Source organism: Canis aureus, chromosome 19 (genome assembly GCF_053574225.1).
Source record: "Canis aureus isolate CA01 chromosome 19, VMU_Caureus_v.1.0, whole genome shotgun sequence".
Lineage (NCBI taxonomy): Eukaryota > Metazoa > Chordata > Mammalia > Carnivora > Canidae > Canis > Canis aureus.
The window spans coordinates 29840919-29868409 of record NC_135629.1 but is presented as its reverse complement, the minus strand read 5'-3'; the positions used below and the strand labels follow the sequence as shown (position 1 = coordinate 29868409).

Below are 27491 nucleotides of genomic sequence, written 5' to 3'. Positions count from 1 at the left end.
ATGTCCATTCTACCCAAAGTGACCTACATATTCAATACAATTCTTACCAAATACCAATAGTACTTTTCACAGAGCTAGAATAAAGAATCCTAAAATTTGTATGGAACTACAAATACCACTCACAGCCAAAGCAGTTTTGAGAAAGAATAAAGCTGGAGGTATCATAGTCCCTGATTTCAAACTATACTACAAAGCTGTAGTTATCAAAACAGCATAATACTGGCACAAAAATAGAAACCTAGATCATTGGAACAGAATAATGAGCCCAGAAATAAACCCATGCTTATATGATCAAGTAATCTATGACAAAGAAGGCAGTGATATAGAATGGGGAAAAGACGGTCTTTTCAATAACTGGTGCTGGGAACACTGGACAGCTACATGTAAAAGAAAAAAACACAAACAAAACTGGACCACTTTCCTATACTATACACAAAATAAACTCAAAATGGATTAAAGACCTAAATGTGAGACCTGAACCCATAAAAGTCCTAAAAGAAAACACCGGCAGTGATGTCTTAGACATCCACTTTAGCATCATTTTTCTGGATCTGTCTTCTCAGGCAAGGGAAAAAAAACACAAAGAGTTGAGACTATATCAAATTACAAAACTTTTTCATACTGAGGGAAGCAACAAAAAAAGGCAGCCTACTGAATGGGAGAAGACATTAGCAAATGATACATCTGATATGGAGCTAATATCCAAAATATATGAAGAACTCATAAAACTCAATATAAAAAATGCAAATAACCTGATTAAAAGTGGGCAGAGGACCTGAATCAACCTTTTTCCAAAGAAAACATCCAAAGATGGCCAACAGACACATGAAAGGTGTGCAGTATCACTAATCATCAGGGAGAAGCAAAGCAAAACCACAGTGATAAGTCAGCTCGCATCAGTCAGAATGGCTAATATAAAAAGGGAAAGTAACAAGTGTTGGCAAAGTTATAAAGAAAAGGGAACCCTTGTCCACTGTTTGTGGGAATATAAATTAGTGCAGCCACTGCATAAAACAGTACAGAGGTTCCTCAGGAAAGTAAAAATAGAAATGCCATGTGATCCTAATAATTCCACTTCTGGCTATTTATCAGAAGAAAACAAAAGTGCTGATTGAAAAAGATGCATGCACCCCTATGTTTATTGCAGCATTATTTACAATAGCCACAATATGGATGAAACCTAAGTGTCCATAAACAGATGAGAGGATACAGAAGATATGGTGTATCATACCATGGAATATTACTCAGCCATAAAAGGAAGGAACTCTCACCATTTACAACATGGGTGGAAGGTATTAGGCTAAGTGAAAGTCCTTTAAAAACAAATACCACATAATTTCACTTCTATGTGGAATCTAAAAAAACAAAAACAGAATTATGGTTGTCAGAGGGTAGTGGGGAGATGGGCAAAATTGGTGAAGGGGATAAGTTAAACTTCAAGTTATAAGTAAATCATAGGGATGAAAAGGATAGCATAGAGAATATAGTTAATAATGCTTAATAAGTTGTATGGCCAATATACTTATCTTGGTGAATATTTCATAATGTATATACTTGTCAAATCACTAGCTTATACACTTGAAACATAATATTGTATATTAACTATACCACAACAAAAAAATAATAACTTATAGATGGCAGCAGGACAGCATTAAACTAAGTGTGGGACTCTTCTGAGGAGGAGACCCATCAAAGAGCAGGACTTCCCATAATACACAGATTGAACCCAGGAAGCCACTGTCCCTGGCTGCAGTCAGATCCAAATCTATCATCTAGCCCTGCTGCTTAACACTGCCTCCCACTGGTTGTCACAGGAAGCCCTCCTGCCCTCATCTTCATTTCTCCAGACTACATTTTTCCTACTTTAATTTCTCATTCACTTCCAAAGTTTTAATGTCTTAAAGTCTTGTGGAAGGCTTTTGTATTGCCTTTATTCCCCTGGATTGATGAATATTCAAGCCTTAATTCTGTCTTCCTTCCTGTCCTAATGATTTCAAAGGGAAACTTCACTTTCTTTGTAGTGACAGGGTTATAACTCTGGATTGCATTCTTAAAAAAAAAAAAAAAAAAAAAAAGATTTTATTTATTTATTCATGAGAGAGAGGCAGAGACAGAAGCAGGCTGCTCGCAGGGAGCCCAATGTGGGACTCGATCCCTGAACCCAGGATCGCGCCCTGAGCCAAAGGCAGACACTCAACTGCTACAACACCCAGGTGTCCCTGGATTGCATTCTTGATTATGATTTTTAAAACCTCTTAAAAGCAAAAGTAGAATAACTGTAATTAGATGGAAGAGTAAAAAGTATCATTAAATGGGCAGAAGCATATATACAAGGAACCCCAATGTTTTAAAATGAACATAGAGCATTTTAAAACATTACCTCTGTCAGGAACTTAAAGTACTTTTATTTCTTTGAGACATAGGCACGGAAAGATGAAAATACATTTATTTAATTGCACTAAATAAATATTGCTCTCACTGGACACTTTGAGAAAGGCAAACTATCAAAGTCAGTGTATTTATATACTATTCTTGTTTTATCTAGATTATAAATCACTTCTATTACTTTTTCACCAAGTCTTTGTAGTTTAAAGTGCAAATCCATGAAACTCAACAGACATCCTTAATCCTATTTAATTCCTAAACTTCTGAGAATAGCCTTCATTTTTTCAGGCTTTATCCTTTCATTATAATGCTTGGTATATAGAAGATACTTAAATTATCTATGAATTTGACTAATTTGACTTAGTTTCTAGTCATGTATGAAATCTTACTGTGTAGGTACTTCCTTTTAATTTGGGTATTTATTAATTTAAGTGTGGCAAAATCTGGGAGAGGCAATCCAAGGAAAGACCACAGTAATACTACATGCGAGTACACATTATATAATAAAATACAAAATACCTGACTTTTCTCTCTGAATGACTGTGGATAGCTTTAAGAAAGAGATTAAGTTGGGGTATAAATGGCCCTGAGTCTAAGAGTTTCACCATAACAGATTTAGCAAAGGTTAGATTATTATCCTACTGGAAAAAAAAAATAAATATACAGATGACTTTTTAAAAAAACACTAGTCATGCTAAAATAAGAAGGTATACTCACACAATTTAGAATCTGAGGGAAGCCAACCTGATGATCAAATCAAGAACAAAAAAATACAGTGAATCAGTTACTAGAGCAGTTATAAGAGAATTTAAAAACATATGCTCAGAAATTTAACAGAAGACTACGATATTTAATCAGAAACATGTATTATTAAACAGGAACAAATGAGAGTCTAAGAAATGTGAAAAACGAGAGATGGGCTAGTAGTAGTAAAATAGAAGTGAAATCAAACTCCATTATAAAAGCTAGATGGGTAAGTTCTAACATGTCTGAGAGGTAATCCATGTTAAGAAAGAGACTAAAGAAGAAGAAATAATGATTGACATTTTCTATAGATTAAATAAAGGGATGAGTAAAGTCTCATAAAACATACAATTTTGGAAAATGGTAAAGAAAAAATTAGGGAAGGCATAAAATAACATTGGGAAGGAAAAGACCTACCATTTATCTGTAGTTACATTAAAAATATTTGATAATTTGCCTAGGCGTGACAATGTTTACATATTTTTTAAAATCCTCATCTTTTAATTCTTATACTAAAATATTAATGAATAAATTACTTGGGATATGCTTCAAAGTATATATGGGAGAGGAAGTAGATGTGAAACAAAATTGGTCATGAGCACATAACCACTGTAAATGAGTAATGACTATGCGAAGGTGACTGCTTTTGCATGCGTTTGATATTTTCTAATAATAAAAGATTAAAAATAGAAATATATTAAAGAAAATAAACATTTGAAATTCTTTATACTAATAAATGTTGAAGTCTAGATAATAAGCACAATAAATGGTGTTTATTGAACACATGGTATGTACTAGCCTCTGTTCTGGGCTATTAACATGTATCAGCTCAAATTAAACTCATCTGATAAACAATAGTTTATATAATTTTATATATAATTTATATATACAATTAAAATTTTATAAATAATTGATTATATATAATAAACAATAGTTATACCAATGGATTACTGTGAATATCCTGTTAGTACATGTAAAATACCAATAAGAGAGCCTGGCACATAGTAAGAACGTAACACACCTTAGTGTTTACTAAGAACTGAATAACCAGGTGAGTTCGCAAACTGTTAAGGCACATCAAGTCCTCACACCAGGCTATACTTGGACAGTAACGCATAGAGGAAATTTAACGTAACCATGATTTTTTTAAAAAATCAAAAAACAAAGCTAGTATAGAAAAGTATAGGGCAATCTTACTTATTTGATTATGGGTGTAAAAGTCTAAGTAAAATACTGTCAAGTAAAATCCAGTGTGTTGGGTTAAAAGAATTATGTATAGTGAAAAAGTAAGATTTACCCTAGAGCTGTAGAGGGGGTAAATGTTACCACTATTCTCTCGAGTGAATGCAGGACATTGTCAAAGGAATTTCTTAGAAAATCAATAGATGTTGGAAAGTGCAGAATAAAATCACACTCACTAATGATCTCCCTCCTCAAAAGAAAACTCTTAGCAAACTGAAAGTCAAAAGCCTCTTCTTTAACTTGATAAATGTTATTTATTAGAAGCCTACAGCAAAGATTTTTCTTTAATATTAAAAACTTAGAAGCTTTACCATTAAAGAAAACAATATGAACCTCCTTGCAAATACCTGTTAGAATGCAGAACTGATTCTAGCCAATGTAATAAAACCAAAAGATATAAGAAATATAAAAGTTGAAAAGAGACAAAACTGATATTATTGGTAGATAAAGATGTCACAACTTCCTAGAGAACCCACAAATTATTAGGAGCTTAACTGCATGGCTGGATACAAGTTCACCATGTGAAAATCAATAACTTTCCTATATATCAACTGAAACTACACAAAATGTCATAAAGAGAGGCCATGCTTAAGAGTAACAAACTCTAAAGCACCTAGAAATTACCCTAAAATGAAACTAGCAGAGACAATAAAGAAAACTATAAAATATAATTGAAAATTACAAAAGACCTGAAAAAAGGGAGAAAAGATCTCATGTTCATGAACAGAAAAACTCAAAAAGATGTTAGTTTCCTCAAACCAATAAATATATTCAGCACAAGCTAACCAAAATCCCCAAAAAGCCTGTGTTTACTGACAATCTAGCTTCAAAATTAATATGAAATGGGAAGGGATAGAGCAGTTAGAAGTATTAGGAATCAGTATACAAGCAAAAATGAAAATATGTTTAAAGCACACAAGAAAAATGAAACAATGAATGTAAAGACAGCCAAGACTACTGTAGAAACTTGTTTTTTCAGATGTCAAGACTTATTAAAACTTTATGGGAATTTGGGGATCCCTGGGTGGCTCAGCAGTTTGGCGCCTGCCTTTGGCCCAGGGCGCGATCCTGGAGTCCCGGGATCAAGTCCCACGTCAGGCTCCTGGCATGGAGCCTGCTTCTCCTTCCTCCTGTGTCTCTGCCTCCCTCTCTCTCTCTCTCTCTCTCTCATAAATAAATAAATAAATAAATAAATAAATAAATAAATAAACAAACCAACCAACCTTAAAAAAAAAAAAACTTTATGGGAATTAGATTAAAGGGCCAGAGAGTTAAAAATAGGCTTGCATATATGAGAATTTAGTATATGATACAAAGGAAGCTCATGTCAATGAGAAAAGATGAGACTATCCAATTTTAAAAAGTAGTTATTAATGGGAAAAATAACTAAAATCAGACCTTTACCTTATATCAAAATAAGATTCAGATGAATTAAACAATGAAATGTAAAAAATAAAAAGAGAAAAATGTAGGAGAATGTTTTTAAAATGCTGGGTTAGAAAAAGCCTTCTCGGGACACCTGGGTGGCTCAGTAGTTCAGCGTCTGCCTTTGGCTTAGGGCATGATCCTGGAATCACAGGATCAAGTCCCGCATCAGGTTCCCCACAAAGAGCTGGCTTCTCCCTCTGCCTAAGTCTCTGCCTCTCTCTGTCTCTCATGAATAAACAAATAAATGAAATCAATCTTAAAAAAAAAAAGAAAAAGAAAAAGAAAAAGCATTCTCAAGATTCCAGTAAAGCCAAAAATAAGACATGATCAATTTGATTATGTGTAAACCATACTTCAGTTTAACAAAAACACCTACAATGTTAAGAGAAAGTAGAGACTGGGGAAAAAAATTTTACAATCTATCCTACAAATAAAAGAGACAGAGTGAAGAAAAATAGCCAAAGTATACTAATAAACAATTTCAGAAGAATAAATACAGATGAGCCATAAATACAGAAGATTCTCAACCCCTCTGGTAATCGAGAAAATGCAACATTTTTTTAAACAACATTAGGAAACAATCTTCCACCTATCAGCAGAGCATTTTGATTTTTTTTTTTAAGCATTTTGATTTTAAAATGATGAGGAAAAGCAAGTACTCTCATGTTGGGAGATGTATAACAGGTAAAAACCACTAAAAGAAATATCACAGTATCTTTAGAACTAAAAATGGGCATAGCTGTGATCTAGTTCTCCTACTCATGGTACTTCTGCTGGCGTGCATAAGATATGAACGACATAAATGCCCATCTACAACGAAGAGAGTACATCCAGTATGCATACAGCACATGAAGTAATGAGCTGGCCTGAAATGTACTGATAGACACCTCTGGGTGGCTAGACCTAAATGCAGAGCAGGTTTTACCTCTAGATAGGTTACCTCTCAAATTAGGGCCTTCTTTTTTTTTTTTTTTTTTTTGTATTAAAGATGTAAAACATCAGTACATGTAATAGTTTTTAACAGAATAGTAAGTACAATATATACAAATGCTAGTTTCATTTCTACCAGCATCACCACCTGGAACAATTCATTTAATCCCTTTGTTTTATCACTAATACACCACGTTCCTTGGAAAAATGGGGCTGCCAACCCAGCCTGATGAAGAAGTGTACCCTTCTAAGTGTGTGTGTGCGCGCGCACGTGTGTGTGTGAGAAAGAGTATGTGCCAGATTTTTCCAAGACTTTATTGAAGATACTCTTAACTGGCAGTTCCACTTCAGTGCCAAAAATAATTACCAAATATGAAATGCGTTTTGAAAATTTTCAGATTGTACTTTGAGCCATATAATTCCATTTCAAGTCACATTTTGTGACTTGAAATGGAATTCAGCTTTTTGGGATGGTTAAAAAATTTTTTTCAGATCCTTTCACCACCTCTACTTGTCCAGTAGCTTGTAGTTAGGTTTCTTATATTCTTTTTCCTTTTATGTCACCCACCTCATCCTCAACCTTATGTCTTCTATAGCCATCCCCAGTCTAATTTTGAACCTCTCATTTCATCTGGGATATCATGTTGAGCATCTGATAAGTCAGTCTGGGAGATTTTACATTCATGAACAAATGTCACCTTTATGCTAGCCTCTACATCTCTCCCCCTGTCCAGCATTTCATTCATTTCAAGAAGAGATGTCAATGCAGTCTATTTAGCTTCTATGGAAATATATGATGTTAATTTCATTCCATAAATTGAATCCCTTAGCAAATCTGAAATAGCATTTTTTTTTTCTTCTCTCCAAGGTATGGAGCAGTTTCAGCAGGAATGTTGTGTGCCCTTACCACCCTCTCCCAGCAACTGGAGAATGAAAATGCTGTGGATGTTTTCCAGGTTGCAAAAATGATTAATCTTATGAGGCCTGGAGTATTCACAGACATTGTAAGTACTTTGCTTCTTTGTAAAAGCTATTACTTCATCATTTGAAACTCGGGCTCACACTTGAATTAGAGCACTGGTTGTCACCTGGGGATGGTTTTGCCTTCCTGGGGATGTTTGGCAATGCCTGGAGGCTTTCTGGTTGTCATAACTGGAGATGGAAAAAAAAAAAGTGCTCTGGCACCTATTGAATAGAGCCAATAACATCTTACAATGCTGCTAAACATCTTACAATGCATCATATAGACTCTACAACAAAGAATTACCTGCCTTAAAACATCAATAGTGCTGAGATGGAGAAACAGGTTTCTACAGTACAGTGTTCTCCAGTGACAACATACAGATATTTTATTATCTTAATTCACTGTCAACAGAATCAGTTCCAAAATAATAACGATCAGGGATCCCTGGGTGGCTCAGTGGTTTAGCACCTGCCTTTGGCCCAAGGTGTGATCCTGGAGACCCGGAATCGAGTCCCGCATTGGGCTCCCTGCATGGAGCCTGCTTCTCCCTCTGTCTCTCTGCTTCTGTCTCTCATGAATAAATAAAATCTTTTTAAAAAAAAAAGTAATAACGATCAAAGTGACATGCAGAATGCATAGGTCTTGATTATAAAAGCTCCAAGTCATTTTTTTAAAGTTTCTTAGTATAAATGTATATTCTTTTTTTTTTTTAATTACATTTTTAATTGTCTTTCTACCTTAGATGAATTGACTCAGCTGTTCTTTGTCTCAAACGGTCTTTCTCTTGTTTTTCAGGAACAATACCAGTTTGTCTATAAAGCAATGCTCAGCTTGGTCAGCACTAAAGAAAATGGAAATGGTCCCATGACAGTGGACAAAAATGGTGCTGTTCTCATTGCAGATGAATCCGACCCTGCCGAGAGCATGGAATCTCTAGTGTGATTTGGATCCCGAAAGGGCACTTAATTTGTAAAACTTCTGAAGACTGAGAACTTTTCTGAGGCCTTTTTTGCCAGACTCTAGGTTATACAATAACCCAGTTACTTTTTTACACTGATAAAAGTTTTGATATTTATTTTTTGCCATTTTATGTCTTAATGGTATCCTACTGAGCATTTGCACCTCTGTTCATTTCACACAGTGAAACGCAGTTTTCCCTAGTTTGCACTATATGATCAGTGTTACTGCCTATAATCTAATACTAAAGCAAGCCCTGATGTGACATTCCACAACAACATACATGCTATTTTTTAGTTCAGTACAGTGAAGGTCTTTGTTATGACAGTGGATCTTGGTTTTTTACTATTATGATTATTATTGCTAAAGCAGTTGCATCCTCCTAGCAGGCAATGCTGAGCTTTTCCTCAGTCCTCTCCTATTTTTTTCAGGCACTGCTCCATACGGTCTGCCTTCTGTATTTTAATGGAGTGGATGGGCATTGTTTTCTTTTAAAGAGTAGCAGGTTCCTGCGAGCTACTAAGACAGTCTATCAACCTCATGGCCTTGAAACAGTTCCATTTATGATGGTGAAGGTATCCATTAAGAAATTAGAAGGCTTTAAGAGCTTTATGTGAACATCATTTATTAGTTAAAATTATATTCATAGCTTAAAAATGCCCAACTGTGTCAAAATAAAGGATATCTCTGTATTACAGTTTTCACAGTAGCTATGTGGATGGTGTGTGTTATTTCCATCTTGACCCTCTGAAATAGCTACACCCTATAATGAGGGCTATCTTTTACAATAGAGATATGGCAATATTTTACACATCTCACCTATCCCTTTAGTAACTCTCCATTCATGCTTTTTGGTTTCTAATACCACACCTCATGACAGGTAGAATAATGAAAATTTCTGCAGGTGTATAATTTTGAAATTATCCTCTAAAATATCCCTATTATCGTATAGCTATCTAATAAAAACTACCTATATAGTTAACATTCTTTTCTTTCCTTTTTTGCCAAATGTTTCCTGATAAATCCCATAATTACATACATTCTACTTAGGATAAAAGTGAAAATACTGTATTAGCAAAATCTTGGGACTATGTAGATTCCCACACATGGATAAGTCTGATTTGGAGAGAAGAAATCAGAATCTTGAAGGGGAGATCAACATTCTCAAATAGATTTTAAAAGGAGATGGCATTGTATGCTTTGTGTGGTGTAGCCTCAGGAACAGACACACTTTACTCGAAGAGGCTGATAATCATTACACAGAGCCCAAGGAAGTTATTTGATCTAGCCTCTGGAGCCATATTTACCCTGCAGTAACTACATAATTTGGAAATTAATAAGAAATTTCAGTTCAGTTAGAAAAATAAGCTACTACTGAGATCTGTTCTTCTATTGCGTATTTGCATTTGAGGGATAACTTCTGTTAGAAGTGAAATCATCACCACCAGAACTGGGCCTGTTACAAAGAAAAGGGTTTTGGTTAATTTTTATGTCAATAAACTTCAACAAAAAAATCCATACTGGCTACTATCATACTATCTGGGTAGGCTCTGTACCATTAATGATAATCAGTGCTGAGGTTCTATTTACCTTAAATTGGCTGTCTATGAGGTTTGTCAGAGTGGTACTGTAGAACTAAAGCTGCTAAGGGAGAGGCTACAGGCCAGGTCTGGAAGTTCCAGTGCATAGGCCAGGTTGATGGAATTTTCATGAACTATATAACTTGCCAGGGTTAATCTTATGTTTTCATCACAGAAATTCTGCAACCATGGAAATAGTCTACTGTTCGTGAACTGTGTAGGTGGGGCTTAAAAAAAGGTGTGCAAGTGAGAAAAGTTTACTAAATGGTACGTGCTAGAGTAAACCAACACCTTTGCAGCCCCTCTGCTCCCATCACAGGTAATACCAGGAAGGTCTACTGAACACCCAAGAAAAAAAGCTTGAACATAGAAACACCACTACTGTCAGAAGGCCGAGAGGAATCAAGAAGGCAAGGTTTCAGATCATGGCAAGAGCTAAATCATTTCAGTCAATTAAGCAGATTACACTTCATTTATGTACTGATAAGAATAAACTGGTTTTGGTAGTTGGCACAGATTTGACTTTCAGAAGTAATGTTCAAGTTGGGACTCATGGTCCCTTGGTAGTTTTTTCTTATACAAGTGAACATTGGTTAGAAAACAGCAACTACTTCCTGCTGTGCTATTTACAGAGGGCTCAGGTCATGGAAAGGCCTAAGTTCCAACACAATTCTGTGACCATTTCTTACATAGGTATCATAGTTCTAATAGAAGAAAGATAGTAATTAGCAACATTTAAAAGGATGATTTGAGGTTCTCTGAGAAAGTATGTGTCCGTAGTGGGCTTGAACCAGTTTACAAATCCTAACACACTAAAATATAAGCAATTGCTATTTGCCCATCTTGCCAAGTGGTCCAAACTCACTTCAATGAGGACAGTTCTATTCAACAGTTCCTCACTTTCCCCACAGAGTGTATCCGGAATATTATTCTTCATTTGTTATCAATGTTAATATTCTTGAATCTTTCCAGAGGCAGAGAGCATCAAAGATGGTGTTTTCTTTGAGACATAAACACACTGCTTAACTGCATAAGAAGGTTATTACCACTTGCACTTAGAGGAAAAGGAAATAGCCACTGCAGACTAACATGTGCTATTTTATAAAATAAGCTTACTAGGTGTATGAATTTAGCTCTAGGTGAACAGAACACACACATCATAGGATACTGAGTTGCAGTGATCAGACCAAGTGGCCATGCTGGGCACCAGAGAAGGACCCATATTGCCATCAGGAGAACTCTTGCATCCAAAAGCCACATTGTCTTTTATATATGTGTGTGTGTTAAAATGTTACTTCTGAATTTCAAGAATAAGATTAATTGGTCTTCCTAAATTTTTATGCCTTGGAGCCTTTAGAGTCTATTTCAAGTTGAAGAGTCCAGCACGGTCAGAGAAGGTTATGGTGTTCAAGGTCTGGCTGTTGGAAATTTTAGACCAGAGTGACATACCGAAATCAACAAATAACCTTAATTATTTTATAATGACACAGCACAACTGCCTTGTTACGAATTTTTTCTTAAATGCATATATACTATATTTAAAAATTAAAATATAGATACCAATTTACCAAAGATACATATTACTAATTGTAAGCAAAAAATAAACCCAAACTCATCACAATTTAAGAAATAATAATCAAAATGTAGTTTGTCTTAAGAATTTAGCAGTTATACTGGAAAATGCATTTTCAACTCCTACATTCTAAAGTTTGTGTTCAAATGGTGCCAGTGAATTTTTTTATGAAGGGAAATGCCTGCTTTTTTTTTTTTAACAGCTAAAATTTCACTTACCCCTTTGCGCTTTCCCTTAGTTGCCATTAACATGCAATATTGGCTTTACTTATCTCTAGAAAGAAGGCATGCTACAAATAGGAAGGAATTGTAATAGTATTTGGCCTCTACTTTGTCTTAGCTGTTAAACCGTTTTTAGTATTTTTGTTAAATATTTGCAAAGGGAAGCATTTTCTACAGAGGATAATTAATTTCAAGAAAAATATCTTGAGTTTTAAGAAATAAACATCTCCAGAAAAGGAGACAGCCGATTTTATAAAATGTTGCAACTCTCCAACATTTGGGGTAGTGACTCCTTTTTTGTTAGGACATTTGAAACTAGCAAGCAGCCATTGTTTCTAAAAAAGAAAAAAGAAAAAAAAAACCTCAGCCTTCATGTTAATTCATGTTTCTTTCACTTCATTTTGAAATAGCTAAAATCATTAAAACTGTAAATATTTTGTTGCTTGGATAAGCATCTTCTGGGAACTTTGTATCTATGGTATATAATCATAGAATTTTATATTTTCATATAAAGCTAATTTTTTTCTAGTTTCAACTCCGTCATAGTTTTGTTTTTGTTTTTTGTTTTTGTTTTGGGGGGATTTTTTTGTGGTGGATATGTGAATTCAACTTTCTGTGTATTGAAGTAGCAAGAACCATCTTTGCATTCCAAAAGATCCAACATGTGTTATTTCTTTGAGGCAGTGATTGTGAAAATTGGGTTTTCTTTCTTAATTCCATTGACCATTTGTGCAATAGGAATTAGACATAATTAGTCACTGAATACATTCGTTGCATTGACCCATTTGGAAAAAGTGTTTTTTTTTTTTTAATTTGTTCGGGGGGAGGGGTTTTGTAACCTGAAATTTTTCCCTTTTTCCTTCTGTTTAAAACTATATCAAATCATTCTATTATAGTGTTATTTAATATGTAAATTGTATTGCTATACATAAAATAAAGTATGGTTTTTGATGTATTCATTAGTACTGAGCATTTCTATGAAAATATATCCAATAAAATTAAGTTACTAGTCTCCCTTAACAGATCATATTCATACCTGCCAACCTTTTGTCTTAGTTTTCATGGTAGTAAAATAAAAGCTAAGAGTATCTTTACATAGACAGCAAACCAAAAAGAAATGTCTTTTCTGAGTTCTTCCATCTTTAAAGAATGAAGAATGACAAAGTTTTACCTATATACAGAATCAAACTTTATTCACATTATGAATGTGCTAAGTTATAAGCAGAATTACTATTTTCTCCAATGTTATCAATTAGATTTATACCCACTTCTCTCCCTTTTTACTATGTCAGATGAAGGATGTATCCTGCCAAGACTATTACTGTTGGAGAATCTATGAGATGTATGTAGGATCACTACAGTTGCTTCTACTTATAAGCAATTTTGACATTTCCAAACAGGAAAGGGTACACAGGTCTCAAACTTGGCAGCTTGGGCTCACCATTCTCTGTGAACTGCAGTGGGCTCACATCAAGAGCTCACTTCTTACTACCAGTGTCCCAATTTTTCTTTCCATGGGGATGAAGAGTTTACATTTCATTCTCCCTGAGTAACTGGAATTTAAGAAACAATATTAATCTAATCTATTCCAGCGCTATCTCTTAGACCAATTCCAGCAAAAAATAATGAATCTCTCTGTTGGTAAAACTCTATAGTTTTCCCAAAATTACACACACAGGGACTCTACTGTGTATCACAGAGCACAATGCAAACTGATGGCCCACCAATCATATTCATCCACAGATAAATATTATTTGGCTTGTAATTTTAAAAATTCACATTAGCTACCTACCAAGATCTTAAAAAAATGAAAACTCTGACATAAATATTCAGATTTCAGGCTCACATTCTCACATGACACTAACAAGCTGGAGTGGAGTCACAGTTGCCTCCTTTAAGTAATGCTTGGACTGCAGGTTCACCAGAGTCTCCCCCGTATATCCTGTCACCTTATGCCTGCCCCCATCAGCCACTTAAATAATCTGCCTGGATTCTATGAGCAGTCACCAAAGAATTTTGGGGTCATCTTCAGTCATTAAAATCGTAAGAAGCCAGCATGGGGGATGTCTGGGTGGCTCAGCGTGATCCCAGAATCCTGCAGTCCCACATTGGACTCCCTGCAGGGAGCCTGCTTCTCCCTCTGCCTATGTCTCTACCTCTCTCTGTGTCTCTCATGAATAAATAAATAAAATCTTAAAAAAAAAAAAAAAGCCAGCATGTGCATTCCTAATTGCTTCTAAGTCCACCCAACATGGCTCCTCGCAGAAGCAGTTATAACTGTTGAAAATAATTAACCAAATTAATTCTCTATTACATGGCTTTTACTATCCAAATATAACTAGAGACAAGGAAGCCTCATTTCTGCTACTGAAAATGGGGCAAAGAAACAAGTGCAAAAAGCTGCAAAAATTCCCATTTTCTAACAGTTAAAATTCAGGTCGTTAAGAACTGTAAGATTTAGCAACAAGTTACTAGTAACGATGCCTAGATTCAGAGACAGATTTAAAGGCATTGGCTTTTTATGACTGTTGGTAAGACAGCATAAAGGCACTAGCAAATAAGAACTAGAAGTTGGGAACTAGCGAGGTAAAATTGGCTTTTGTGATTATGAAGTTTGGCAAGAAAGATAATCAGAAAAGAAAGAAAGAAAATTAGACTAGCAGTTTATCTGAACCTAACAATGACATCATGTTGCTCAAAAAATGAAAAATAGGATATTAACTTTTTCTGATTTATGGTAATTTGAAAAGCATTCGACTTGAATAGTTATTGGCCTATAAACTAATTCTCTTCCTTCCCTTCCCCACACTCTACTTCTGCAAGGCGTAAAGTCAGGCTTTGAAGCAAGAGCCAGTGGGCCTTGCAAAGCTTAGGAGAACATTCTAAATTGTAGATAAATTTAGCATTCTGTTAGAATTCATCCCAAAAGCATTTGCTCAATGTCTATCACAGGGCACATGCTAGTTATACCCTGTACAGAATGTAAAGTTGTTGGCAGAGGCATTTCAAGTCAGATGAGGCAGAAATTACAACTTAATCCTAAAAACTCATTCTTCAGTTCACTCAAAAATCTTTATTTGGTTTTATCGTAGAGATGGAGAACAAAAGACAATGCGCAACACTGTTAGCAAAGAAGTAAAATCTGTAACCATAGACTCCCTAACTTGTAAACTGCTCACACAACTGTTTATTTTATATCAAACTTGCTGCTGGAACTTAGCATTTTCCCATGGGGGGAAAAATGTTAAAGAATAAGGACTATAGGGGACACCTGGGTGGCTCAGTGGTTGAGTGCCTTCAGCTCAGGGCATGATCCTGGGGTCCTGGGATCGAGTCCCACATCGGGCTCCCCCCCAGGGAGCCTGTTTCTCCCTCTGCCTATGTCTCTGCCTCTATGTCTATCATGAATAAATAAATACAATCTTAAAAAAAAAGAAGAAGAAGAAGGACTACAATCCAAATAGGCAAAGGGTCCAGTTAAGTTTGCCACTGATTTGGGGCAAGTTCTTGACTTCTCTAAGTACAATATTCCTCACCTGTAGAACAGAGAAATCAATGTTTACTCCCAGGACTGCTGTGAGGTGTGAATGAGATGCATGCAAAGCTCTTGGGCCAATCAATTAATATTAGCCATTGCAATGATCCTATCACCTACCTTTATTTGTTTTAATTGTTTACCAGACCTTTTGTCAATCATGAAATAAAAAGTCAACTACCTGAGCTTACCCAATTAGATAGAAACACTGAAAATTTTCCTTCATTGATGAGGAAGCTCATCTCATCAAAGTAGATCTAAGGGAAGTGGATGAAGATGAAGGTGGACAAGGAGAGTAGCCCATGTATCCTACAGTCCAAAAACAAGAGTGCCAGAGGCAGGGAATGAACACAAATACACAGTGCCCCATATCTTGAATATTTCTCTTCTAATGGTTTAAATCTCTCAGTGTATTCTAAGAACTTTTCTTAGAAAAAGCTCCATAGTTTCAGAAAAGTCAAACATTTGTGTTAATGTCAAACACCAAGCACAGAATATTGCATAGTATTAAGAAAAAGATGAATGTTGTTTCTACAGTAGCTTCAGTGCCTTATCTCAACTCCCAAGCCCTAGAAACTAATATGAACAGTGATAATTCCTTTTTCCTCAGCCAATTTTTTATCTTCCACAGCTCTCACTACTTTCAATATATCACTCTCATTATCAGTCATCATCTACTCTCACCCTAAATCATAGTTGGACTCTTTAGCCACTCACTACTGAGTGGGGCCTAAATATTGCCTAAAATTCTAAGCACTGAGGAAAAGATAAAATATTACAGCACCTGACCCCACTACCACCTCCTTCAAGAGTTCCCCTTTTGTTCCATGTTCTAAAATCGCTCTGGGTTAGATCCATAGGTAACCCGTATCTCTAAAGAAGGGTGTAAACCAGAGCAAGTGAATTATGGCTGCTCAGCTGGCAGTAACTGTAAGCTATTTTTCCTATTCCTATCATATTCTCTATTTATAAAACATAGACATCATGGAAAGCATGGTTTTGTTTACCGCAAAGACAGTCCAAATAAAAATACAGATAGTCTCTAGAATTTTATGGTATATTATGACACCTTCACTGACAATTGTGTTTACAATAATATTTTTTTTAAAAGCCAAACACTTTAAAGGCCTTAGGGCTGCCCTATCCCCATAATTCAGGCAAAAGTCAACTTTTTCTTATAACTTTCCTATATCTGTAATTCATGGTCTTACCTCCCTCCTATTATAGCAGAAAAAGTGTCCTTACTCCTAAAGAAGACCAGCCCTTCCATCTTCCATGACTTGTAAATGGCCCATCCTTGTCCTCTCAAGGACTTCATTTATACCTTAGCTTTCCTATCAACTTGAGTCAGATGATATCTTGCTTTCTCTACTGAATCACTCATTTTTGGCATCCAAATACATTCTATTACCACCACCTTAGGAAAACCTTCTCTTGATGCCAAGAATCCTTTGACTAGCATCTCATTTAGTGTTTCTCTCTGATTATAAAACTTCTTGAGAGTTGTGTATAGTAACAAGAGCCATTCCTTTCTTCTATCCTATCAACCTGTGTAAACTGGGATTCCAGCAGAAGTAGCCCACAACTGTAAGTTCTCCAAATACCTTGTTCTTTTCCCTGAACTCCACTAATTTTCAGCAATCGACCACACCACTTTCTTCTTTCATCACTCACCAAATATTTACACAGCAATCACTATGCACCAGGAGAGTAAGAATTATAGCAGACTATCATTAACCATCCAAGCCATTAAACAATGGGGTGACATATTTAAAGTTGTGAAAGAAAAAAATTTGTCAACCCCAAATTCTATATCTAGTGAATAAGGTATTCTTCCACAATTTTATTTATATAAATGGATAAAACTTATTTCTTATTTAGAGCTATACTCTTGTTTTAAAGATTTTATTTATTTGAGAGAGAGAGAGAGCGCGCACGCACACACACACAAGCGGGGGAGGGGCAGAGGGAGAGAGAAGCAGAATGAAGAAGAGAGAGAAGCAGAAGTAGAGAGAAAGAATTTTTTTAAAGATTATATTTATTTATTCATGAGAGATACAGAGACAGAGAGGCAGAGACACAGGCAGAGGGAGAAGCAGGCTTCCCACAAGGAGCCCGATGTGGGACTGGATCCCAGACCCCAGGATCACTCTCTGAGCTGAAGGCAGCCACTCAACCGCTGAGCCACCCAGGAGTCCCGTTTGTTTTTGTTTTTTTTTAAGATTTTTTTTTTATTATTATTCATGAGAGACACAGAGACATAGGCAGAGGGAGAAGCAGGCTCCCCGCAGGGAGCCCAATGCAGGACTTGGGACACATCCCAGACTGGGATCACACCGTGAGCCGAAAGGCAGATGCTCAACCACCGAGCCAGCCAGGCATCCCAGTAGAGAGAATGTTATTATATTATCACACGTATCCTTTGCCATTAAAATAAGATTATGTTGCTCTGCTAAAGAGTCCAAAGACCACAGAAAACTACACCCAGTTTGATAACCATATTATGTAACAAGAGAAACAAATCTAAAACATAAGATTAAATCCATTATTGGAGAATAACCAGTGCATCTTCAAAAAAACACTTTGGCAGAGATCTGAAGAAATCATTGTTGAGTTTGTATGAGGTAGGCTACGTGCAAACCACATGAGATATGGTATAAAAGAGATAAAAGATATTTAACAATTGTATTCCAAAACATTTTTAGAGAATAAAACTCTGTTAATTAATCTCCTTTAAAAAACCAACCAATTTAATCTGGTTAATCTTCCTTGGAACATTTAATTGTTTTCTTTTTGTATCACATCAGACATTAACTCTTGGCTCTACTGTCATCATTCCTCCCTTCACTACTACCATTTATCTAATCCTATAATTCTTCTCCTCTTCAACTCACACCTTTATTTTAGCAAAGTCCATTCTATTCACTCATTGATGCAAAGACTCTCTGTTTCATTCCTATACTTAGACATTTGCTAGTCACTCCTCTCACTTAGAATGCCCTTCCCTTCACTCTTATACAATGCTCAGAGATTTCTCCTGGAAACTGTTTTTGACTAGTTAACCTTGAATTTTTAAGAGTAAGATGAACCACTTGGTTCTTATACTCTTGCTTTGACAATTTGTCCCAAATCTGTTCTTCATCGTTACACAGTAGTTGTTCCTGAAAAGTTAAAGATGGTGGGTAAAGAATGAGGACAAGAAATAGGTCACACCCTATAAAGAGAAACAAGCATAAAAAGATTAAATGGCTAACACCCCCTAAAAAGCCTTGGATGGAGTCATGTCCATTTAACATTATAAGCTGATGAATAGATAACCTCTCAATTATGACTATACGAGCTGGGGGCTTTAAGTAACTGAGGGTTGTGTAAATAAAATATATGATGAGTAAAGATTATTTATGTTCCTGATATATCTTTTTAACATATTTTTGTCGGAGTTTTTTCAAAATGAAAGTAATGTTCTACATAGAGAACATTCATGTTCAAACAGTATGCTGTAGGGGTGGACCGGAGCTCAGTACACATTTTTTTTTTTTAAAGATTTATTTACTTGAGAGAGAGATAGAGTAGATGCAGGGGGAGAAGTAGAAAAAGAGGGAGAAAGAATTTCCAGTAGACTCTTGCTAAGTGAGGGCTCGCTCCCACAACCCTGAGACTTGAGCTGAAACCAAGAGTCAGACACTTAACTGACTGGAGCCACCCAGGCACCCCAGTCAGTCCATCTTTTAAATGTTAAGTCAGACTTCAACCAAGAACTACAATACTAGGGAAAGCAACTATCTTAACAGTTTTAACATTTATTAAACATGTTTTATATACTTCTCCTTGCATATTCTAAGCCTGGTAGAAAACAGAAACAAGGGAACCCTGGGTGGCGCAGCGGTTTGGCGCCTGCCTTTGGCCCAGGGCGCGATCCTGAAGACCCGGGATCGAGTCCCACGTCGGGCTCCCGGTGCATGGAGCCTGCTTCTCCCTCTGCCTGTGTCTCTGCCTCTCTCTCTCTCTCTGTGTGTGACTATCATAAATAAATAAAAATTGAAATAAATAAGTAAATAAATGAATAAAGTAGCTTCTTTAAAAAAAAAAAGAAAACAGAAACAATGTAAAATAATATGCGGTCTCTTTGGTACACACACACCAAAAATATATACAGATCTGAATGTTATATAATAAAACATGACAGTTTATCATTAGGTCCCACACAAACTAGGATTATTACATAAATAAGTGTCATGGCAGTTCAGGGAGAAAGTTTAAGAAGGAAAGGACACTAAAGCAAAACCTTAAAAGATGGATAGATACTAAATGACAAATTAGTAACGAAGGACCTTCACTTTATGGGAATGTTGGGGAAAGTCTAGAATGAACAAAATTTTCATCTAAGAAAATGAGATGAGTTTGGAAAAGAAGATTGAGGTCTCTACCATAGAATACCCTAAATATCAGGCTAGAGTTTGGACTTGACCTTGCCTGAAGGTAAGAGCCATTGAAGATGAAGATATATCGGTAACATTACTGCCAAACAAAGACTTCACAACAAACCATTTCTCTAGGTTAGTCTATTAACTCAAAAATTTTCCTGAAAACATAGCTCTTCTCTAAGTTTTCTCATGCAGCTTTTAACAAGGCTCACTCTACTAAAAGTGGCCCTAGGAGTGAATGCATATTTTAAATGCAAACAGTATGGCTCTTTTTTAAACAGCAAATCAGAAATAACTGAATCTTTTTCATACATCTGGGAATTAAACAGTATTATAATTTTGTGCTTTCAAGAAACACCTCAAAGTCCAATAGATTTGTCAATTCTAATCTCCTGAGAAACTTTACTCTGTACATTCAAAAACATTTTAAAATTAACTTTAGATTATGTATCGGTGACTTATGAGAATTAATTTTTATAAGTTCCGGAATGAAAAATGAATACACAGTAATTTTGAGTCTAAAACACATGGGAAAATTAGTTCAGAAAGCCTAATAAAAAAATGTAAAGGACATAAGGACACTATTACAAGATTTACTTTAAGAAAATTTACTTTTATTTTCATATCAAATAAATGTATAAATACCTTTATTCACCTGCTAAATAAGCTTAGAATTTCTCAGTCTTTACAGCTCATGTTATCTCAGAGATGAAAGAAAATACTATATTTGAAAAAGACATTAACTGGATATTCATAGGCTAAATTGGAACAAAAATGCACTAGAGCCTTGCTAAATCATGAGTCTGTGAGATAGAACCATAGTCCACGTTAAGCAATTAATAAGATTTTTACCACACATAACAAGACTCTATGTCATACTAAAGAGTAATAGGCTAATAGATCTACTTTATCATTAGTGCCACTCAAAAGTAAAAACTTTGCATTTCACAGTACCTTTCATTCCTGAAACCACTTCCACATGCATTATTTAATTTGGTCCTCACGAGTATCCTGTGAATTAGAGAAAGAAAGTAATATTTTCCCTTTCTTGCAAATGATGAAACTGAATTCTTGAGGAGCAAATCTGGAGCTAGAATCCATGTGTTCTAATTCAACAATATCACCATTTCACCACCCTGCCTCTACACATTTGTGGCTGAGAGGCACTTCATCTGAGTGCAAGGCTGCCAAGATTTTGGAACTAGATGGCCTGGGTGCTCACATACTGGCCCTTTGATGACCTGGGCATCAGGTGCCACCTATGCCATAATCCACTATAGACCCAGGTCATAAATAAATTACTAAACAGAAGAAATAAAAGTCAATCAAATAAGTCTTCACAAAACAACTTAGTTATTTCATATAAATCTCCAATACATTTTTTAAAAATGATACCACATCTTTTCCTTTTCTAAGCCACCACACAAGACAGATGAGACTAGTTAAGTCTACTTTAAGTTCTTTTTATTCTATTCATCAGTCACTGTATCAACCTACTGTAATCATATACCAGAGACGGTTGTGCTCTACAAATTTACAGACCATACCATCTATTCAAAGGACTGAGACCATGAGAAGAGAACAAAGTATGATATGCCAAGCTTTTGGTTTTTCTTATAAATACTGTGAGAAACAAAATTTACTACCCCCACAAGCACCAAGCTAATGTGAATTAAATACTTATATATAAAAATATATACAGTAAAATAAAATGCAATCTCAAATGTACATGCAGGGATATCTCTACCAGCTTTTGGAATGGACTTCTATAGAACACATTTCTTCATGAAAATAGGCTTTACTTATATTTTAACATTTAAGACATTAAATATGTAATAGTTTTCCCAGTGGCATATGGTTTGAATTGATATTGGTAAATAATTATACATAAAACTACACTGAATTAAATGTTAGTAAAAATGACAAAACAAAACACAGGCAATATAAGCCATTGCACAGGTGTATGCCATATTACCAGTTGAAAAAAAATCTTGCAATTACAGGCCTACACTATTTATTTCACTTGTGTGTAATTACATTTTATACATGTTTGTTTAGTAATATCAATCCAAGACATCATTTTGAGAATATAATTAACTGGATGGTAGAACAGAATGTGCGTGTGTTTTACTATTTTTGTGTTTCTGTATTTCAAACAAGTTGGTCTTTGTTAGCTGTGTTTAACTGCCATCTAGAGTTAAAATGAATCCATTTCTTTTCCCTTCTACTACTTTTCAAATTTTTAGGCATATCAGCTAACATGTTTCATCTCTTTCATATCAAACAAATACTCTTCAGATGACAAAACTGTAAAGGACAACTTTATCCAATTTTTCAAAGTACTATTAACATTTCCACCAGGTGCAAATATTTTAGGTTGACTAAAACTCGAGGCTCACATTTAATCTAATTAAAACATTTTTAGTAATTAACCTAATACACATTTGGATATGGGGAAATATGTTAAAAACTTAAATTAATTTGCCATCTATCTCTGTGGCTTCCTACTTGTATTTTTATCAACCCAAGAAAAGCAGACCTATATATAAGGATATTCAGGAATTATTTCATATTGTAAATGCCTAAAAATATGATTATAAAAATCAGCTAAATCCCAAGTGAGTATTTATAAGTTTTTCATATTATTACATTAAAAGTAACATTTATATTCATATTCAAATTTGAGGTAAGAATAAACCATCAATACAATCAACTCAGCTTTCAATTAACATCTGAAAGGCAATACCAAAGGGATACTTAAGAGAAAAAAATCAGGTTTGAAAGTAAGATCTCCTGCTCTAGCAAAAGAAGAAATGTATTCATACGAAATGTTCAAAAGACTAGATAAACATCGCCTCGGGCTGTTCTCATATAAATGAGAATTTAAAAAAAAATTATCTGTCCCAAACACATTAATCCACCACAGACTTTTCCGACAATAGTTTTACATATCATTAGATCCTGAAGCAAAGAAGTTGCAATACGGTAAAACTGCAACTCTTGTTCTTTCTAAGAAAATTGTTAAGTTTTTAAGTGGGTGCATACAGCAAATGATAATGATGAAAAAAAGACAGGCTGGTGCAAAGAGCCTCAATTTTTTTTTAGTAAACACAGTCACAGAGCATCACAAAAGGTGGGAATTGCAGAATTCAATGCTCCGAGTAGCCAAGTATGCATTAGGAACGTTCTAAATTGCTTATTCAATAGTGGACTGCTAAAGTTGTTATAGGATCCTAACAGCAAAAAGCAGGGGGTTACATGGGGAAAGTAAACAAGCCAGGAGTGCTATGAAGGAGAAAACTCCTACTTCAAGAAAAGCCTGAGCTAAAGAGTTATGAAGAGACTAGAGAGTAAATTGAAAGCTGCTGGGAAATCAAGGAGCCAGGATTTAAAAAAAAAAAAGAAAAGAAAAGAAAGAAAAGAAAAGGAAAGGAAAAAAACGCCTTTTAAGTTGTACACAGCTGGGAGGGTGTCAGTTTAAGACAAAAGAATTGTGTGAGCTTTAAATTACTGAAATTTAGGAAGGAGGAAATATACATATTTACTTTGTATACAACATACAAATAATTTGCTAAGAATTATCATGCGTGCTTTCAATTTTAAAATTCTAATGTGTTCTCAAGTGAATTTTAGAACTAGTAAGGTTTTTAATTTGCTCTCCCAAGTAGGAAAAAGCTTATGCAAATTCTCACTGAAAATCTCTAGGAATGAGCATAGTTTTATCATCATAGTCTTGTTCTCTCAGCCAAGAATGTGTACAATGCAGGCACCAGCTGTGATAATGATTTCTCTATTGCAGAGTTTTATCTGATTGGACCTAGATTGATAGCTGATTCATTGACAAAAGATCCTAAAGAAGTAGCTGGTTATGAATTCTCTCTGGTCAAAACCCATTCAGGGCCAATTTAAAGCATTTCAGAGATATTATGAGTATAGAATATTTTTCCATAGTGAACTGGGCAATCTATAACTGTGGAAAAAGATAAAAGTCTAATGACTGTATTTCAAAGTGAAGAAAAGCAATTGGGCCCACTTTGCCAAATTTCATCTGGGATTTCCTGAAACAAAATGGGAAAAAAAAAAAAAAAAAAAACTAACTCCATTTCAGGCATGAGTTCTTCATTTTCTTATTTGTCTACCCAGAGTACACCCAAAGGAGGTCTAAAAAAGAAGGCCTCTGCATAAACCATAACAGAATTTACTGTTAGTAATTTGAACTCTTTGAAACTTTCAAAGATCCTGGTATTCTTTTAATTATTTCTTACTCTTTAAAGCTTGTCCTTTTTCATCCTCAAGCCTTCCTATTCTTTACTTTCCAGTCTCCCCTTCTCCAATACTTCCTTCTCTTTATTATTGTCAAACCTCTGTTTTCTAAGTCTCTGACACCAGAAATGAAATCTTCAAAATTGAGGGAAATAAGGGGAAAAACATTCTTCTCAATGCTTTCTCTCCACTGGACCTCCTCACCCCAGATGTATTCTCTTGCACATACTTCTGTACATATCTCCTTCACTCAAAAGGTTTCATGCCCCATCTTGCCACCTGTACACCAAATTACAAAAACAGACCTCCAAATTCCAACCAATTTTCAAAATTCACCTCAGTCCTCCAAAATGTACCTACACTATTCCAGCTCTTAGTGCTCTCTCCTTTCTTCTCTATCACCCTCATAATCTGCAGGACACTTTTTAGTTACATATGCTCAATATACCGTATGCAACTACTTATAATACTAACATCAAACAAGCAAGGGCTCATTTACTTACAGTGTGATCATAAGTCATGTCTCTAAGCCTCAGTGTTCTCAGCTATAAAAATGGGGATAGTAAGTTAACAAGCAACCCTGTCTTGCTCACAGGGTTGTTTATGAGGATTAGATGAATAAATCATACACAGTGCCTAGTACAAAATGAGCATTGGAATATTAATCATTTTTATGTTGCCAGCCAAAATCCCCTAGCTTTTTAATGTATACCTTAAGAGCCCTCTAGGCTCTTGAGGGCAGGGACTACCTCTTAGAAATATTTAATAATTATATCCTTAAAATTTATGACTAAAGAGCACAAGGCTTTCTAAATAATGAGGCTAAAGGGACAATTTTAGCATGCTAGTGGACAAAACTATACCGGATTAGGAAATACTTAACTTTACTATACGTTATAGAATGCCCCATTATGAGCCAGGCATTAGTAGGTTCTAATAATCTGCATGGTAGATCGCGAATATCTCACTCCAGGAAGTAACCAAACCTACCTAAGAAATACGGAAGCTGTTCATTGATAGCGCAATTGTCAGAGACAGGGCTTCTCCAGTCAAGTGTCTCACAGAAAAGATCAACTCGGGGCCGTCATGAAGAGAGGAGCTCTCAGAGCAGATCTTTAAGTAGAAAGTACTTTGTTTAGATCCTATAAAATGTATTATCAGAGTCTATCTAGATAACCTCTAAGTGTCTGTGAGGTATTCCTGATTACTGTTCTCCTAAAAATTTCAAGAAAATTCTAAGGTATTCCTTGATTCACTCCTAGGGCAGACAATGAGCTAAAGAAACTAGATTCAAAGTTAAAAGAGCTTGTCCCAGTTGTGTCCCCATGCAAACTTACATAAAGCAGGGAGGGGAACAAGGTTTGTTTTAAACAACATATGAATGCTTTCACGTGCAGCCTCTCAGTATTCTATTCCATGCAACCCCATTACCAATTTAAGAAACATCTGGGCAACCCAGGTGGCTCAGCAGTTTATTGCCGCCTTCAGCCCAGAGCGTGATCCTGGAGACCCGGGATCGAGTCCCATGTCAGGCTCCCTGCATGGAGCCTGCTTCTCCCTCTGCCTGTGTCCCTGCCTCTCTCTGTCTCTCATTAATAAATAAAATCTTAAAAAAAAGAAAAATCTTTATTTGTAAATTTACATAAGAGGTAAGAATGCCTTGTAACCATGCAGAAGCTCTACTTCATTCCGAGAACACAAGGCCATTCAAAGGTCTGTATTTCATCTTTACTAAGTACCTCTGTGGAATAGCTAAATCAAAAGTCCTATTAACTGAAGACGGACCTCTCTTAAAAGTACGATGGAATTTCAACCTGGGATTATTTCAAGGCCATTTCAGTTGCTGAGGATACAGTAAGTAGCAAATAATCAAAAATGCTTGTTCTTCGGATGTTCGAATTCTAGTAGGGGTGCACTGATACACACACGAATGAGTGATGGAGAAACCTGTGGAACAGAGTGTTCTGGAGAAAACTCAAGCAGGAGAGGGAGGACTGGAGGCCCAAGGAAAGCTTCTTTGAGGAAGTAGCATTGAAAGATCGAAGCACTTGGTCTTAGGTGGGTTTCTGGGCAATGGGGTTTCCAAGCAAAGAAACCGTGAAGTGCCATAGTCCCGAAACAAGAGGGGAGTTTCCTATAGATATTCTGGGAGTTTAAAAAAATAAAATAAAATAAATAAAATATAAAATAAAATATATAAATAAAATAAAATAAAATAATAAAAATAAAATAATAAAATTAATAAAATAAAATAAAATAAAATAATAAAATAAAATAAAATAAAATAAAATAAAATAAAATAAAATAAAATAAAATAAAATAAATAAAATAGAGCAGGGATCGCTGGGTGGCTCAGCGGTTTGGCACCTGCCTTCAGCCCAGGGCCTGATCCTGGAGGCCCAGGATCGAGTCCCACGTCGGGCTCCCTGCATGGAGCCTGCTTCTCCCTCTGCCTGTGTCTCTGCCTCTCTCTCTCATGAATAAATAAATAAAATCTTTAAAAAAAAAAAAAAAGACACTTGGACTGAAGTCCCTAGCCCTCCGCCGTTTACCAACCCAGTAACCCATAGGAAGAAAACAGCTTGACCTCTCTTGGACCTGTCTTTAACCTCTGAAAATAAGGAGAGTACTTTGCATCTCACCAAGTTATGTCAAAGACGGGGGTGGGGGGAGGGGGGGGGAGGTTTAAGAACGCACTTTGCAGCACGAAGGCATTTTTCCCAAGCATGTGACCCCGAGGGCTGCAGCAAATTTCCAAAAGGCTCTACCGAGTTCAAGCTCCGACCTAAGTAAAGGGTCAACCTGGTTTGGTTCCTCCGTCGAAGGAGGAGGATGTTGCCAGGTGTCACCAGGTGTCGCCAGGTGTTGCCGGGAAGGGCTGAAATAGATCATCCACCCGCACGCAAACCTCTCAAAACGCCCACCGTCGTATGATCATATGGACATCCTGTGTCCCCAGGACGGTGCGGGCTGGGGGCTCGGCCCCTGTGCTCTCCGCCGGGCCACGTGGGTGAAGCATCTTGAAGATCCAGAGAGCTTTTACCCACTGTGCAGACAATTCAAACACTCTGACGGACTTTTTTCCCCCTCCATGTCCATGATCTGTGTGTCATTCTAGCTTCCCTGTCTGAAGCATGCTCCGCCTCATTTTAAAAGACTCGGAATCACCGCCCGACGCTGCGGAAGCACCGCCGCGGAGACCCCTCCGCCGCGCGCCGCACACTTGGGCTTTCGCGCCAGAGGCC

The 27491-nt window shown here is 36.0% G+C and overlaps 1 protein-coding gene and 1 long non-coding RNA gene across 5 annotated transcripts in view; one reads left to right on the top strand and one right to left on the bottom strand.

Annotated features, from left to right (window-relative positions):
• The window catches only part of PTPRG (protein tyrosine phosphatase receptor type G), a 704516-nt gene extending 691537 nt beyond the window's left edge, over positions 1–12979 (top strand). For all 4 annotated transcript variants that reach the window (XM_077858250.1, XM_077858249.1, XM_077858251.1 and 1 more), the window contains 2 exons: positions 7598–7733; positions 8489–12979. In XM_077858250.1, the coding sequence (XP_077714376.1) occupies positions 7598–7733; positions 8489–8635 (283 nt within the window). In that variant the 3' untranslated portion in view covers positions 8636–12979. The remainder of the gene's footprint in view (positions 1–7597; positions 7734–8488) is intronic.
• Positions 12980–20647: 7668 nt separating this feature from the next.
• LOC144291234 (uncharacterized) lies at positions 20648–27480 on the bottom strand. Its single transcript, XR_013358556.1, has 3 exons — positions 26944–27480; positions 25237–25359; positions 20648–20994 (listed from the first exon to the last, which is right to left on the bottom strand). It is a non-coding gene; the product is annotated as an uncharacterized LOC144291234 (long non-coding RNA).
• Between the last annotated feature and the right edge of the window lie 11 nt (positions 27481–27491).